This window comes from Petaurus breviceps, unplaced genomic scaffold (assembly GCF_028583685.1).
Source record: "Petaurus breviceps papuanus isolate PSGF00001 unplaced genomic scaffold, PetGlider_PUasm1.0 419, whole genome shotgun sequence".
NCBI classification, from domain to species: Eukaryota; Metazoa; Chordata; class Mammalia; order Diprotodontia; family Petauridae; genus Petaurus; species Petaurus breviceps.
In genome coordinates, this window is record NW_027186324.1 from 13,274,548 (window position 1) to 13,291,543 (window position 16,996).

General features: G+C 39.1%; 1 protein-coding gene across 3 annotated transcripts in view; it reads right to left on the reverse strand.

Annotated features, from left to right (window-relative positions):
* The window catches only part of CRYBG3 (crystallin beta-gamma domain containing 3), a 145,868-nt gene that overhangs the window by 52,966 nt on the left and 75,906 nt on the right, over positions 1–16,996 (reverse strand). For all 3 annotated transcript variants that reach the window (XM_069100731.1, XM_069100732.1, XM_069100733.1), the window contains 3 exons: positions 10,012–10,148; positions 8,221–8,335; positions 5,598–5,633 (listed from right to left, as the gene is read on the reverse strand). In XM_069100731.1, the coding sequence (XP_068956832.1) occupies positions 5,598–5,633; positions 8,221–8,335; positions 10,012–10,148 (288 nt within the window). The remainder of the gene's footprint in view (positions 1–5,597; positions 5,634–8,220; positions 8,336–10,011; positions 10,149–16,996) is intronic.

Sequence of the window (16,996 nt, forward strand, 5' to 3'; positions counted from 1 at the left end):
CCAGACTAAAGAAGCTGCTAACCAAACTTTTAGGAAAAGAGTTGACAAGCCAAAAGGGGAGTTAACATGTACACAAATAACTGTAATATAAGGCAGTGAGTCTGGAATTCAAGGAAAGAAATAATTTTTGGCAAGGAAGGCTGAAGGGAGACAGGAAGTAGCATTAAAACTGAGTCTTGAATAATAGGCAGAATATTAGTAAGGAGAAGCCTAGGAGGGGGAAGGACAAGCCAAATGGATGGAAATGAAGATGTTTTTAAAGCACTGACTAGTAGTACAATATGGCAGAAGTTTAAGGTACACATAGGAAATAGATAGGAGAGATGAGACTAGGGACACAGGCTGGGGTCCTTTATGGACAATAAGGAATCAGTCCTTTAAGGTTTTTGACGAGGGTGAGGTGAAGGGATAATGAGATCACGCCTCTGTCACAATCAGAGGTGCGTTTTAGCAACACTAACCGAGTAACGCTGAGGTTAGAAAGGAGTTTGGGAATAGTCTGGATGGGGAGAAAGGAGTCAGGAGGCTATTGTAAGAGTGCAGACATACGATGATAAGACCCAAAACTATGCTGACAATTGCTGGATGGAAAGGAAGGAAGTGGATAAAGTAAATATTTGGAAGGCGTAATGGGCAGGATTTGATAACTAAACAGAGTGGAGGACGGGGAAGGAAAAGGTGGTACAAGAAGGAAAAATCAGTCAAAAACAAACTCCAGGTTTAAAAGCTATGTATCTTAACCTTTTTTTTTTTGTCATTGTTGATTTGTTTGTTTACTTTTACTTTACAAGATTCAGTTCCACAATTCCTTGAGTTTCAAATTTTCTCTGCTCCCCCCCCCATGGCGTCATACAACGAAGTATAGGATCTGCAAATACTTTCACATTAGACGTTAGTCAGGTTATAAAGAAGGATTGCATCAGATGGAATGAACAATGGGAAAGAGGAAACAAAACTGTCTTAACCTTTTTTGAGACATGGACCTAACAAGGGAGTCTAGTGAAGCCTAAGGATCCTTTCTCAAGGGATTACAAATAAATCAATTATAATTAAATACATTTAACATATTAGAAGTAAAATCTTTCTTCTCCCTTATTTATCTTGAAATTAATTTATTTGTAATTAATTCATCTTACCCTGATTTTTATTTTTGGAAAAAATACAAAAGGTCTAACTAAAACAAAACCTCATTCCAAATTTTAAATGACTTAATTCTTTTTATATCTTAGAAAAATAACAGGCACATTCCCTCTTATAATAGGCGGAGTTTACATTTTACACCAGTCTATTTGCTTCTTATTTCCCTTCCAAATACTTCACTTCTCTCATTCCAGTTTCTCATTACATCTTAGAAATCTGATCGTCATCAGGCCTCTGATTTTCCTCTTTCATGCTGGCCTCCTTAGACATCTTATCTACTTGTCATGGATACAATTCTAATTTCCGTAAGGATGACTCCCAAGACTTGACTATTCTCAAACTCCAGAACCACAACTCTAATTGCTTGCAGAGAACTTCGTCTTCGCTGTCCAGTCATCTTATAAATCTCAGCAGGTGAATATGAGTCAGCAGTGTGACGTAAAAATAACAACAACATAACTAACATTGATATTGTGCTTTGAGATTTGAAAAGTGCTTTACAAACACTGTCTTATTGAATGCTCAGGACAACCGTGGGAGGTAGGTGCTATCATCTCCAGTTTACAGCTAAGGAAACTAAACATGTGGGTTAAGTAACTTGCCCAGGGTCACACAGTTAAGTGTCTAAGGATGGCCAGGTCTTCCCCACTTCAGGGCCAGCACTCTATCCACGATGTAATTTAGCTGTCTGCATAACAGCCTAGAACACTCATGCCAACTGGGGGTAGCTTAAGAGTAGCAGAGTATCTGACAATGAGAGGTGATAGATACCCCACTGTTCTCTGTTCTGGTAAACATAACATCTCCAGTTCTGGGTACTACATTTAGCAAGGGCATTTACTGGGCACTGTGGATAAAAAGAAAAAGAAAAAAGGAGTCCCTGATCTCAAGGAACTTATGTTCTAATGAGGGAGACACCATATGCCTAAATCTATATATAACAAGACTTATGCAGAATAGATGAAAGATTCCCTTAAAAGGGAAGGCACTTTAGAAACTAGGGGGACAGAGAAAGGCCCTCTACAATACATGGGGTGGATTAGAAATTCAACACTTGGGAGGCGCAGTAAAGAGGAGTAGCTACCTCCACATAGCTCCAGCTTCTACCTTCCCCAATCCATGTAAAAAGGGGCCTCTAAACAAACTTTGGAGCTGTAGAACCCACAAAATGACCCAGAGAAGCTAACCTCCTGCTGAGGACAGCCCAGCAGGCTGGCAGGAATCAGTCAGCACAGGGCTCTGGGAGCCAAGCCCAGCTCCACCTGAGTCAAAGGTTTTAGCCCCAGGGTGGGTCTGACCAACAACTTGCTGAAGGGACTCCAGATCAGCAGCAGATGTGGCCATTTCTAGATTTATCAACACACAGATGCGAAGGGCAAAGTGAGAGTTCAGTGCAGTCTGGACTTTGGGAACCAGTAAGTGGGAGTGTGTGGCTTTTACCCCCGGGGCGAGAAGCCGCTGAGAGGCCAGCAGAGCCAGCCAGAGCCATATGGCAGCTTCAGCTCCTGGCCTGCAGAGTGTAGGGGGACCAAGCACCAATCTGTGGGGTAATCGCTCTTGTTTTAACCTGCTTGGATCTGGACTGTGGTCTAGGGTGGAGGTCCTGGGGTATGTATCCAGATTGCCAGAGTGTGTGGAGACCTCAGAGTGGGCACCCATCTAGTACCTCCAGCAGCTGAGAAAACTCCAGCATTTGGGATGAAAGCTCCCCCGTCTGGTGGCAGAGGCCTACTGTGGCAAAAAGCCCAGGGATCAAGTGACTGAGGGGCCACATGACCAGGCAAAGGAAACAAAGCAAACAGAATATTCCAACATTAGACTCCTATTTTGGGGACAGAAAGGAGCAAAGCATGAAACAGGAGAAGACAGTGAACACCTGCACCAAAAGCCTCACAGAAAAATATGAGCTGGTTACAGACCATAGAGGACCTTAAGAAGCAGATAAGAGAAGTGGAGGAAAAATTGAGAAGAGAAATGAGAACAATGCAAGCAAATTATGAATTGAGAGTCAACAGCCTGACTGAGGAAAATAACACCTTAAAAAACAGACTAACTCAAACGGCAAAAGAGTCTCAAAAAGGCAATGAGGAGAAAAATGCCTTAAAAAGCTGAATTTGCCAGATGGAAAAAGAATCTCAAAAGCTCAATGAGGAGAATCATTCCCTCAGATTTAGAATGAAACAAAGGGCAGCTAATGACTTTATGAGAAATCAAGATGCTCTTAAACAGATCCAAACAAATGAAAGAATAGAAGGCAATGTGAAATATCTTATTGGAAAAACCACTGACCTGGAAAATAGATCCAGGAGAGATAATTTAAAAATTATTGGACTACCTGAAAGTCATGATCAAAGAAAGAACCTAGAAATCATCCTCCAAGAAATTCTCAAGGAAAATTGCCCTGATGTTTTAGAACCAGAAGACAAAATAGTGGTTGAAAGAATCCACTGATCACCTCCTGAAAAAGATCCCCAAAAGAAAACTCCTAGAAATATTATAGCCAGGTACTGGAATTCCTGGATCAAGTAGAGAATATTACAAGCAGCCAGGAAGAAACAATTTGAATACTGTGGAAACACAATCAGGATAACACAGGATCTGGCAGTTTCTACACTGAGGGATCGAAGGGCTTGGAATATGATATTCCAGAGGGCAAAGGAGTTGGGATTAAAACCAAGAGTCACCTACCCAGCAAAACTGAGTGTCATGTTTCAGGGGAAAATATGGTCATTCAGTAGAATAGAGGACTTTCAGACATTCTTGCTGAAAAAATCCCAGTTGAATAGAAAATCTGACATCCAGATACAAGAAGCAAGAGAAGCATGAGAAGGTAAACAGGGAAAAGAAATCATAAGGAACTTATCCAAGTTGAACTATTAACATTCCTACATGGAAAAACGATTAATTGTTGTTGGGGTCTGCGGGCCCCTCAAAGGTCTCAGGCAGTCTCTCTGAGTTCAGGTCTGGTAACAGGGCACTCCATGGTATGTGCTTATCTTATCTGAGGTCAGGGAGCCTTGACCTCTAGGAAGTGCTGAGGCCCAGACTGTGTGCTGTCATGCAAATACCCTGTTACCCTGAGGTTTATTTCAGGATCAAAGGGAGTATTGCACAGGAGCAAGCTATTCTGGACAGTCTCCCTGTTCTCTGATTCGCCCCCTACCTTCTCTCACGAGCTATGCACGAGCTCTGCAAGTGCACTTTGGGGTATTTAAGGGCTGAAGCATGAAGGGGGCAGGAGAGAGATGTAACAATACGCATGTCCTGCCAATAAAGCTGTGCCTCTTTCCACTTCCACTGACTCGACTTCTCCTTTATGCAGCCACACAGGATGTGGCTGGGTGTGCACCAAAGGCTGGGAAACTGAGGTGAGACTCAGCTAGAATCATAAGGGTCATTACAATTGTAACTGATGAAACTTTTCTCAAGTGTGAAAATAGTTGAAGGGAATATATATATGTGTGTGTAGATAGATAGATAGATAGATAGATAGATAGATAGATAGATAGATAGATAGATAGATAGATAGATGGATGTATACATTGGAGGGTATACATGAATACATATGTGAATGTGTGTATATGTTTACAGGTATACATAGATAGAGGGCACAGAACCAATTTAACAGGAAGGGATGATCTTTAAAAAGTGAAATTAAGAGGTTAGAGAGGAATGTAATGAGGGGAGATGGGGAGAGACAGAATGGAGTAAACTATCTCAGATAGAAGAGGCAACGGAAAATGGGTATAATGGAGGAGGACAGGAAGGCAAAAGGGAATGGGTCAACTTTATTCTCATTGAATTTGGCTTAGAGAGGGAATAATATACACACTAAATAGGGTATCTCACCCTACAAGAGAGTGGGGGGGAAGGGGATGAGAGGGGGGATGATGGAAGGGAGGGCAGGCTGGGGGGGAGGGAAGTTGGAAGCACCCACTTTTGAAAAGGGATGGGATCAAAGTAGAGAATAGAACAAGTGGGAGGTGGGATAGGAGGGAGGGAAATATAGTTAGTCTTTTACAATATATCTACTATGTTATTTTTTTTGCATTAGCCATACATGTTCAACCTATACTGAACTGCTTATCTTCCCAGTAAGGGTGGGTGACAAGGGAGGAAGGGAATGAATCTGGAATTCAAAATTTTAAAATCATATGTTTTAAATTATATACTATTATTAATACTATTTTACATGTAATTGGGAAATAAGATATACAGGCACTGGGGCATAGAGATCCACCATGTCCTACTAGAAAAGTTGAAAGGGTTATGGGAGAAAATATGGGAGAGAGCAGATTGGAGGAGGGGATATCCTGTGGGACTGCTATTTTGGGGTGGTGGGTAGGGGAAAAATGGGGAGAAAATTTGTAACTCATAATGTGGCAGAAGTGAATGATGTAAATCATAAGTTAATAAAGCATTTGAAAAATGAAAAAAAAAAGAAATTCATCACTTACCCTTAAATTCATAGGCATTTCCACCTTCAATCCACCCTGAGGATAAAACGAAAATTTAACTTTTAATATATACATGTATATAAAAGTATTTGAAGGACCTATCTGTGATTCATAAATTGTACGCAAATCTGACATGAATAAAGACTACTTGTTGTAGATTTAATCATAAACCGAGCAAGAGGTTATTAACATCCCTGAAGCATTTATGTTGAATTATACCTGCAAGCCAAAGGCTCATATAAGTCTTGGTGGGTCTCACTGTCAAGGAGAGGAGGGCTTAGAATACCATATTTCAAAAGACAAAAGATTTAACAATTAAGAATAAACTATCTGGGGAAAAATGAACATAATTCTACATAGAGAAAAATGGAAGTTATAATGAAATAAAACACTTTTTTTTTTTTTGCTTTTTAGAGTGGGGAAGGCAGGGCAATCAGGGTTAAGGTTGCTGAAGGTCACAAGGCTAGTAAGTGTTAAGTGTCTGAGACTGGATTTGAACTCAGGTCCTTCTGACTCCAGGGCTGGTGCTCTATTCACTGTACCATGTAGCCATACCTAAAATAAAACACTTCTAAGGCATCTTGATGTAAAGACCAGAGCTAAGTAGAAACTCTGAAATTCTAAGAGAGAAGTCAGGAGAAACACTAAAAAGTAATTAGATTTTGTCAACTGAAGGGGAATATACAATGAAAAAGACACCTGGGTAGCACAAGGGATAGAGAGCATCAAGTCTGCAGTTAGGAAGACTCACCTTCCTGAATTCAGATCTGGCCTTAGACATTTGATAGCTGTGTGACCCTGAGCAAGTCCCTTAACCCTGTTTGCCTCAACTTCCTCATCTGTAAAATGAGCTGGAGAAGGAAATGGCAAAGTCCAGCATCTTTGCTAAGAAAACCCCAAATGGGATCACAAAGAGTCAGACACGAATGAACAACTGAACAAAATATACAATGATAACTCTTGGGTTAACTGTTGTCCTTCGTTCTCGAAGAGGACCAGAATGACATCACTATGTTGCTGTCAAGGTGCAGTGTGTCTGACTGTAGCTGATCAGACCGATACAGAAGAAGGCTCGATCACAGGTCAGACACAAATAGTCCATGTGAATATTTGGAGCAGAAATGGCTCACAATTCTTTTGACCAATGCAATTCTGCTTTGCTCACAATACACAGTGTCTTCTTTGATGTGGGCATGCCATGCTGGGTGGTCTTGTGCTAGTGTTTCCTATATCTCATAATCAATTCGAAAGTTCTTCAGAGAGACCTCGAGAATGTCATTATATCACTTCTTCTGATGTCTATTGGAGCACTTTTTCTACATATGGGTCCTTTTCCTTTTTTAATCAATCAACTGATCAATAAACAATTATTATTATTACTATTTTAAGCAATTGGGGTTAAGTAACTTGCTCAAGGTTACACAGCCAGTTATTTCTGGGTGTGGTGCTAAGTGTCTGTGCCCAGATTCGATCCCCAGGTCATCCCGACACTGGGGCCGGTGCTCTTACTCCCTGCACCACCTGGCTGCCCCACAATAAACAATTATTAATTCCAGGCACTGGCACTTTTTCTTTGCTCTGTTTGGTATACAGTTCTAATAGTATATTGCTGGGTCAAAGTGTAGGTACAGTTTTATAGCTTTTTGGGCACAGTTCCAAATTGCATCCCACAATGATGGAACTAGTCCACAGCTCTACCAACAGTGATTTAGTGTACCTATTTTCCCATATCCCCTCCAACATTGTCATTTTTGTCATCTTAGTCAATCTGATAGGTATGAGGTGGTACCTCTGAGTTGTTTTAATTAGCATTTCTTTAATTATTAGTGAGAGAATTTTTATATGATTATTGAGAGCTTTGATTTCTTCCTCTGAAAGCTACCTGTTAATACCCTTTGACCATTTATTAACTGGGAATGGAGTTTATTCTTATAAATTTGGCTCAATTCTCTAGCTTAGAAATAAGACCTTTACCTTTGTTAGAGAAATTTGCTGCAAAGATTATTTTTCTGCTTTTGGTCTAATTTTATCTACATTGGTTTGCTTTATGCAAAAACTTTTAAATTTTATGTAATAAAAATAATCCATTTTATTTCTTGTGAACCTCCCTGTCTCTTGTTTGGGAACTGCGTACTCTCATCAGTACTGGCTCAAAGAGGAAATAATATAGACAATCAGGTGAACATAGAAATTTATCTTCTCTGACAGGAAAGTAGGAGGCGAAGAGATTAAATAAAAGGGGAGTGGGGGCTGACAGATGAGAGGACAGAGCAGGGGACGTGGTAGACAGAAGCAAAACGGTGATATGGGAAAAGGTGAAAAGAAACAGAGGGCAAACAGGAGGAAGATGAGGATGGAGGTGAATACATAGGCAGTAATCATAATGGTGAATGGGATGAACTTTCTCATAAAATGGAAGTGGAGAGCAGAGTGGATCAAAAACCCAGTATCCTATAGTATGTTGTATTAATACTTTAGCCATTCGTATACTGTATATATTTGATTTTGAAACTATAGAATTTTCAAGGAAAAATATAAGCTATTAACTTCTATTTGATCTGGGAAGAAGAAAAGGGATGTTGGAGTTCTTTGGGAACATGAAGGATTATTTAAATCTGCTCACCATTTGAAGTGGAAGCAATGATTTCATTTCTGATGCTGATACCTCAAAGAGTCCATGGCCTTCTTCCAAAACTGTCCCTTGTCCCTTGAAATTGACATCTGGGAAGGCAAGCCAACTAAAAGAGAAGACAAAATGGTTAGTTCTGGTACTGTTAGGCCCCCTTCCTTCATATTTTTTTTCACTGATTCCATTGATATTCTTGACCTTTTGTTCCTACAGATGAATTTTATTATTGTTTTATTCTAGCTCTATAAAGTAGCTCTCTGCCAGTCCAACTGGCATAGCACTAAGTAAATTAATTTAAGGGTGTGCTATACCCAGTTTGAACTGCCTCTAAAGAACCATTTGTTAAATTTCCAGTGTAAGCATTTATACCTCAGAAGTTTTTAATCTTAGTCCTATAAGAGATATCAATTAATCAATAAAAAAGGATTTATTAAGAACCTATAACCTAGTGGCAAAAGGAGTATAACTCAACAATATAATTACACTAAATAAATCAACATTGACATAACCATCTAACATCTTCATTGGGTTTGCCCTCAACTTGCCAGCTATTATACATAATTGCCTGGTAAATACTGCACTAGCCTAATCAGTGCCCAGGTCTAAATTATAGCACGAAGAATGACTACATGAGAGACCCTGTCACATCATACACAAGATGAATAAAAAATTAAGGCAGCACAGTCAGTCATCCTAGCCCTGGAGCCCTCTATTCAGTACAGCTATCCCCAAACCTCAGTTTTCTATACTGAGACATGCTATGCTGCTGGTCCCACTGATATCAAATGTACAAGCCCTCTCAGGGTCTCATTCTACACAGACATGTCCATGTAAGAATTACCAGTCAGTTCTACAAGATTACTATCCTTAACTACGTGAACCCCAGCTAACTCTCTAACAGGCCTGTGTCTGACACATGCACAGAGTCTACGATGATGGCAACACATAGGTTTCTTCCTCCTTTACTTCTGAAGAGTACATATATAAAAAAGAAATGGCACAACATTAATAGATTCATCCCGCTAAAAAAGAGTCAACATTCGTTATCTTAAACGGGAGTTAGCTAAGCACAGACAGCTATAAAACCACTCCCAATCTCAGTACATTGGCATGGCCAACATTTCTATATCACACTGAATTTCTATACAGTCTCTCTCATAATATGGTCTTTGAGTGGAGCCTGCTTTAGGACACACAGTCCGTTGGGAAGAATGGGGCATAAATTAGAAGTAGTTGGGTCTGAAAAGCAGGGATTTAAGCAGGAAAGTAAAGTTTAAGATGAGCATATTACTATCATACAGGAAATCAATGGAGTTAATAGTGTCTTTTACTTATGTTTACTAAAACAATCATTTTGAATTTCTTGGATTTTTCATATTGATGACAATTTTCATGTTACCTTTACTCAAAGGTGCTATGAATGTTAAGAATAGCTATATTTTATATCCAAACCATGTGAGCATATGCTATGCTTATGTTCATGGTGAGAGATGCCAGAGACCTAATGCATATATCATCCAAACAATTAAGAAGACTATGTCCTATAAGCTGTATTTCTATAATTATGGGCGATAAGCACCAATAGAGTGAACCTCTGTTTCAACAGAAAGGCTAAATTTACCTGCTGAAATATCCAATTAGTCAGCAAGTGAATAGGAAATTAGAAGTGAATAGAAAAACAGAAAAAAAATGGCTATATTGCAGACAAGTCTTTGTAACTTCTTGGCTGACTTAAAGTTGGCTTTTTATTTCTCTCTTATTCCCAAAGTATTTATGCATACTTACACTCCTGCCTTCACAGCAAATGACACTGATCTTGGTAAATTAAGTTCTTCTAAATTGGCGACTGATCTTTGTAAATAGATAGGGCGACATGCTGCATCAGACTGTGGGCAAAGTTCTATTTCGGGAACACTGCAATCCTTAAAAAAAGATATAACCAGTTTATGAAAGTTTTATCTAGAGTTGTTCAGTTCACCATTCTATAATCATTCACATATTCATAATAGCTATGTCACAAAATGGAGCTTGACAGAATGCCATATGAATTCAGGAATATTCAGTCACTGAATTATTTGAATGCCAACCACCTTTAGGTAGTAGTATTATAAGACAAGAAGTAAATAAAATTAAAATTAAAAATAACATCATGAAGAAAATTCTATGTTAGTATATTTATATTCAGAGTGCTCCAAAAAGCATAAATCATAGGTGACAGAAAAGCAAATTTGCTAGAATGTTTATTACCTTATTTGGTATATGGCACTACCTTAAATAATAAATGGAAGACTTTTATAAACTGCTATTCTGTCCTCAATTCAAAATTCATATGGTTTTGTTACCCCAAAATGATATTTTTGTCCCCCAAAGATATTTTATTCTCTTTTACATGCTATTGCATTCAGTAAATTTTTTGTTTCTTCCTTCACAACACTACTTCCCTTCCATACTATCACTAGTCTCAGCATCTTATGCTTAGATTCCTAGAGAAGTCTCTGCCCTTGGCTTTTTCCCACTCAAATGCATCTTCCATACCACCACAAATTTAAACTTTATAGAATGGTTTCCATATTGGCACTTCTCTGCTCAAAAAGTCCTAACAGCTTCCTATTGTCTATCATGTGAAATATAAATTCCTTTGCTGAACTACCAGGGCTTTCCATACAATTTGGTTCCAACCTAACCATACGGAGTTACTTTCTAATTTTTCCCCTATGTGTTGGGCTCGTTCTGGCTCCCCCAACATACCATATTCCAAAGTTCTAAAAGTATGGTCTCAGAAACTTTCAAGAGGTCCATGAGATCAAGACTATTTTCTTAATAATATTAAGATGTTTTCATTTCTAATATAGTAAATATAAATAGATAAAACTCACACAAACAAAAGCTCTTCACAAGAAACCTCAACAACTTTTTTATAGAGCAGAAAGGGAGCTTGAGACCAAAAAATTATTCATTTCTACCTCTAAACATCTGTTCATTTTGCACACACATGGATGACACCCCTTTATAATAAAGATATTCAACCCCTCCGTGACTTTCTAAGCCCTCAGTGATCTTTTTCATTTCTTTGATCTTTTATACCACTTTTATCTTCTGTCCCACACCATATTGCATTTAATTATGTATTATTTTGTTCTATTTCCTCTGTTAGTCTTGCCTAACCTATTAGAATATAATATACTTGAGGCTAGGGACTATGTAAAACATTTTTTGTGGTATTATATAAAATGACTAGAATAATAACTGGAAATATAGTCCAAATGATTATATAATTAATCATTCAGCAGCATAATCCTGACTTTAGAAGTATCAAAAACAGCTGACAGAGAGGCAGCTAGGTGGTGCAGTGAATAGAGCACTGGCCCTGGAGTCAGGAGGACCTGAGTTTAAAACCAGCCTCAGACACTTAACACAAAAAACTAGCCGTATGACCTTGGGCAAGTCACTTAACCCCAATTGCTCTCCAAAAAGAAAAAAAAAAGCTGACAGCAGTAAGTTTTATAAGTATACTTACTGGCAAGTAAGTAATAAGTTCTTATGGGGTTACCGCAACAAGTTTTGAGTTTCACTTCAGAGATCACAGTTCCCTGAACTTCCTCACATTCTCCCAAATATTTTATTTTTTAAAAATCATAATCTCTAGAAAATAGTTTCTTGGGGGGCAGGGCCAAGATGGCGGAGTAGAAACAGGACTTCCGTGGGGCTCCTGCTTCCAATTCCTCCAATTCATGTAAAAAAATAACTCTTAACAAACTCTGGAGCTGCAGAACCCACAAAATGACACAGAGAAGCTAACCTCCTGCTGAGGACAGCCTGGCAGGCCAGCAGGAAGTGGCTAGCACAGTGCTCTGGGAGCCGAGCCTAGTCCCAAGAGCCAGAGGTCTTAGCCTCAGGGCGGCCACAACCAGCTGCCAGCTGGAGGGACTTCAGATCACCAGTAGCTATGGCGGTATTCAGAATTATCAACCCACAGAGGTGAAGGACAAAGTGAGAGGTCAGTGCAGAGTGGACTTTGGAACCTGCAAATTCAGGAGTGTGGTCTGGCCTTTGCCCCCAGGGCAAGAAGCGGCTGAGGCATGGTGGACGTGCAGCCGCTGCCATGTGGCAGCTTCAGCTCCAGGCCTGCAGACTGTAGGGGAACCAAGCACCAGTCTGAGGGGTAATCGCTCTTGCTTTAACCTGCTTGGATCTGAATCACTGTCTGGGGTGGACGTCCTGGGGTGTGCGTCCAGAGCATGTGACCAGAGCATGTGCAGGCTTCTGAGAGGGTAGTCAACTAATAGCTCCAGCAGCTGAGAAAACCCCAGCGATTGGGACACAGTGGTCCCCTCTAGTAGCAGAGTTCTACTGTGGCAAAAGGCTCAAAAGTCAAGTAAATGAGTGGCAACATGAGAAAGTGAGGGAAGCAAGGCAAGCACAGCGGTCCAACTTTGGTTTCCTTTTTGGGGACAAGGAGGATCAAAGCATGGAACAGAAGGAAGACAACAAAGTCAGAACTCTTGCAGCAGAAGCTTCCAAGAAGAGAATAAGCTGCTTACAGGCCACAGAGGAGCTTAAGAAGGATTTTGAAAACCAAATAAAAGAAGTGGAGGAAAAAGTGGGAAGAGAAATGAGAATGATGCAAGAAAATTGTGAAATGAGAGTCAATCACCTGACTGAAGAAAGTAACACCTTAAAAAATAGACTGACTCAAATGGCAAAAGAGGCTTTAAAAGCCAATGAGGAGAAGAATGCCTTAGAAAGCTGAATTTGCCAGATGGAAGAAGAATCTCAAAAGCTCACTGAGGAGAATCATTGCTTCAGAATTAGATTGGAGCAAATGGAAGCTAGTGACTCTATGATAAATCAAGATGCTCTTAAACAGATCCAAACAAATGAAAGAAGGCTATCTCATGGGAAAAACCAGTGACCTGGAGAATAGTTCCAGGAGAGATAATTAAAAAATTATTGGACTACCTAAAAGCCACAATCAAAAAATGAACCTAGAAATCATACTTCAAGAAATTCTCAAGGAAAATTTCCCTGATGTTTTAGAACCAGAGGGCAAAATAGAGGTTGAAAGAATCTACCGATCACCTCATGAAAAAGATCCCAAAAAGAAATCTCCTAGGAATATTATAGCCAGGTTCCAGAGTTCCCAGATCAAGGAGAGAATATTACAAGCAGTCAGGAAGAAACAATTTCAGTATTGTGGAAATACAATCAGGATAACTCAGGATCTGGCAGTTTCTACACTGAAGGATTGAAGGGCTTGGAATATGATATTCTGGAGGGCAAAGAAGCTGAGAGTAAAACCAAGAATCACCTACCCAGCAAAACTGAGTATCATGGTTTAGGGGAAAATATGATCACTCAGTAGGATAGAGGACTTTCAAGTATTCTTGATGAAAAAACCAGTTGAATAGAAAATTTGACATTCAGATACAAGAAGCAAGAGAAGCATGAGAAGGTAAACAGGCAAAAGAAACCATAAGGAATACCTTCCTATGTGGAAAAACGATAATTGTAACTTATGAAACTTTTCTCAGTATGAGAATAGTTGAAGGGAATAGAAATGTGTGTGTGTGTGTGTGTGTGTATATATATATATATATATATATATATATATATATATATGTACACAGACATACCTATATATGTCTATATAGGAGGGTATATGGGCATATGAATACATATGTGAATGTGTGTATATATGTTTACAGGTATACATAGACAGAGGGCACAGGACCAGTGAATAGGAAGGGATGATACTTAAAAGGTGAAATTAAGAGGTGAGAGAGGAATATAATGAGAGGTGATGGGGAGAGATAGAATGGGGTAAACTATCTCAGATAGAAGAGGCAACGGAAAATGGGTATAATGGAGGGGAAGAACAGGAAGGCAAAAGGGAATGGGTCAAATTTATTCTCATTGAATTTGGCTTAGAGAAGGAATGGCATACACACTAAATAGGGTATCTCACCCTACAGGAGAGTGGGTAGGAAGGGGATGAGATGGGGGATGATGGAAGGGAGGGCAGGTTGGGGGGAGGGAAGTTGGAAGCACCCACTTTTTAAAAGGGACAGGATCAAAGTAGAGAATAGAACCAGTGGGGGGTGGGATAGGATGAAGGGAAATATAGTCAGTCTTTCACAATATATCCACTATGGAAATGTTTTGCATAGCTACACATGTACAACCTATATTGAATTGCTTACCTTCCCAGTCAGGGTGGGTGACAAGGGAGGTAGGAAAAGAATCTGGAATTCAAAGGTTTAAAATCAGATGTTTTAAAAATTATTATTATTATTAGTTTACATATAACTGGGAAATAAGATATATAGGCACTGGGGCATAGAGATCCATCGTGCCCTACTGGAAAGACACAAGGTGAATGGGGGAAGATATGGGAGAGAGAAGATTGGGGAAGGGGATATTCAGTGTGATAGTTGTTTTGGGGTGGTGGGTAGAGGAAAAATGGGGAGAAAGTTTGTAACTCAAAATCTTGTGGTAATGAATGATGTAAACTAATATATCAACAGATCAATTTAAAAAAAAAGAAAAAAGTTTCTTAATGGTCTCTAATGCCCCTTTTAGCTCAGAATCTATGATCCTGTTCATATAAATAGAAACCCAAGTAAAGTTAAATTTCCATTTCCCCCTTGAAGGTTGTTTGTCAAACTATAACATGTTAACAATGCCCAACTACAAAGATATTATTTAAATTATAAAGAGTTGAGTATTTCCTTCCCCTGGAAGGCACTAATCTAGTTCAATTCATATAATGACCAAAAATATCCTATATCTCTACATGTTGCTATATAAGCTTCTTTTGTTAGTTATTCATATCACAATAGAGAACTAGTAATATTATTGAAAACACAGCTACCTTAATATCTCCCCAGAGGTCTGTGGTACAGTAAACTCAGTTTCCTTTGTATTATACTATTCAAACAGTGTTTGTTCATTTTGGGGGCCGTGGGAGTGGGCCCATCTGAACTGCATAAAGTAAAACAGTAGGGAGTTGTCAGGATTACAATGGATAGAACCCATAAAAATAGTTAATCTAATGTCAAATTTGTCCTTAGCCACTTTGTAAGTGTTTGTTTGATGTAAGTTTTCCTTATATCAAACCTCAATCTTTTGCTTTGCAACTTACATTCAGTGTTCTGGCCTCTAGGGCCAAGTAGAACAAGTCTAATTCTGCCTCCAATATAAGAGCCCTTAAAATAAACACTTGAAGACAATTCCAATGTCCTCCATGTCTTCTCTTCTTTACTTAACATGCCCAGTTCTTTCAAATTATCCTTATATGTCATGATCTCCAATTCTCTTTTTAAAGTGTTTGTTCCCTTTTGGCTACAATCCAAATTATTAACATAGTTATTAAAATGTGGTACCCCAAATTTAATACAATATCCCAAATGCAATTTGATTAATATAGAACGCAAGTTCCATCTGCGGAGGGCTATCACCTCCTTCATGTGGGAGTTGGTGTGGTAGAGTACTGGATTTGGGGCCAGAAAGACTTGGATTCAAATCCTACCTCAAATGTACACTAGCTGTGTGACCCTGGGCAACTAAATTAATTTCCCTGTGTCTTAGTTCAATCATCTGTAAAATGAAGAAGTAAAGGTCTCTTTCACCTCTAAATCTATGCTCCAGTGGCAATACCACTAAATATAGTCTGGGATAGAATTAGCTTTTTTTTTTTTATTGCTATGCCAATCTGATAACTGATATAGAATTTACAGGTCATTAAGATCTCCTGATATTTTTCAAACTGTTATCTAGCCATTCCTTCTCTTATCCTGTACTTTTTTTTTTACACACAAATGTAGAATTTTACAGGGCAGAGAAGTGGCACAGTAGATAGAGTGCTGGTTCTAGCGTCAGGAAAACTCATCTTCGTAAGTTAAAATCTGGCCTCAGAGGCTTACTAGCTGTGTGACCCTGGGTAAATCACTTAACTGTTTGCCTCAATTTCCTCATCTGTAAAATGATCTTGACAAGAAAATGGCAAATCACTCCATTATCTCTGACAAAAAAGACTCCAAATAGGGTGACAAAAAGTGAGACATGCCTGAAACAACTAAACAACAAAGAATGTTTAGCTTTGTCTCTAATACTTTTCATCTTATTTAGATGTGGCTCACTGTTTAAGTTAATGATCTCTGGATCCTGACTTAAATGATATTTTAGGTATTACTCTTAAACCATATGCCATTCTGACCAGCATGCCTTTTATGACTTTATCCAAGATGCTGATGAAATTATGCACTGAAGCTATCTTGAAACAACTGTCTATAGTCATTTCTTAAAACAAAGCCAGAATTAGATATGCTGCTAATAGGGCTAATGCATTTTGTCATTCTTATACTGCTCCTGTAGACTCAATTATCGTCTCTATGCTGATGATCCTCAAATTGACTTATCTTTTCCTAACCTTTCTGCTCTGATTTCCTACTAGAAATTTCAAAGTAGATATCTAACAGACACCGTAAATCCAACATGTCCAAAACCGATCTCGTTATCTTTCCTCTGTTCCTCACTTCCCTATTGTGGCTGAAGGTGCTGGTGGCACCTTCCTCCTCACAACCTACAAGTTGTTCTTGATGCCTCATTCTTTCATCCACAACCGGCTGGCAAGTCCTGTCCTGTCCATCTCTGTGACACTTCCTGTCCACTCCCTCCCCCCACCTTTTCTCCTCTGACCCTGGTGTTATCACCCTGGTGTAGGCCCCCATCACCTCAGACTTGGACTATTGCAATATTACAGATTGTCCCA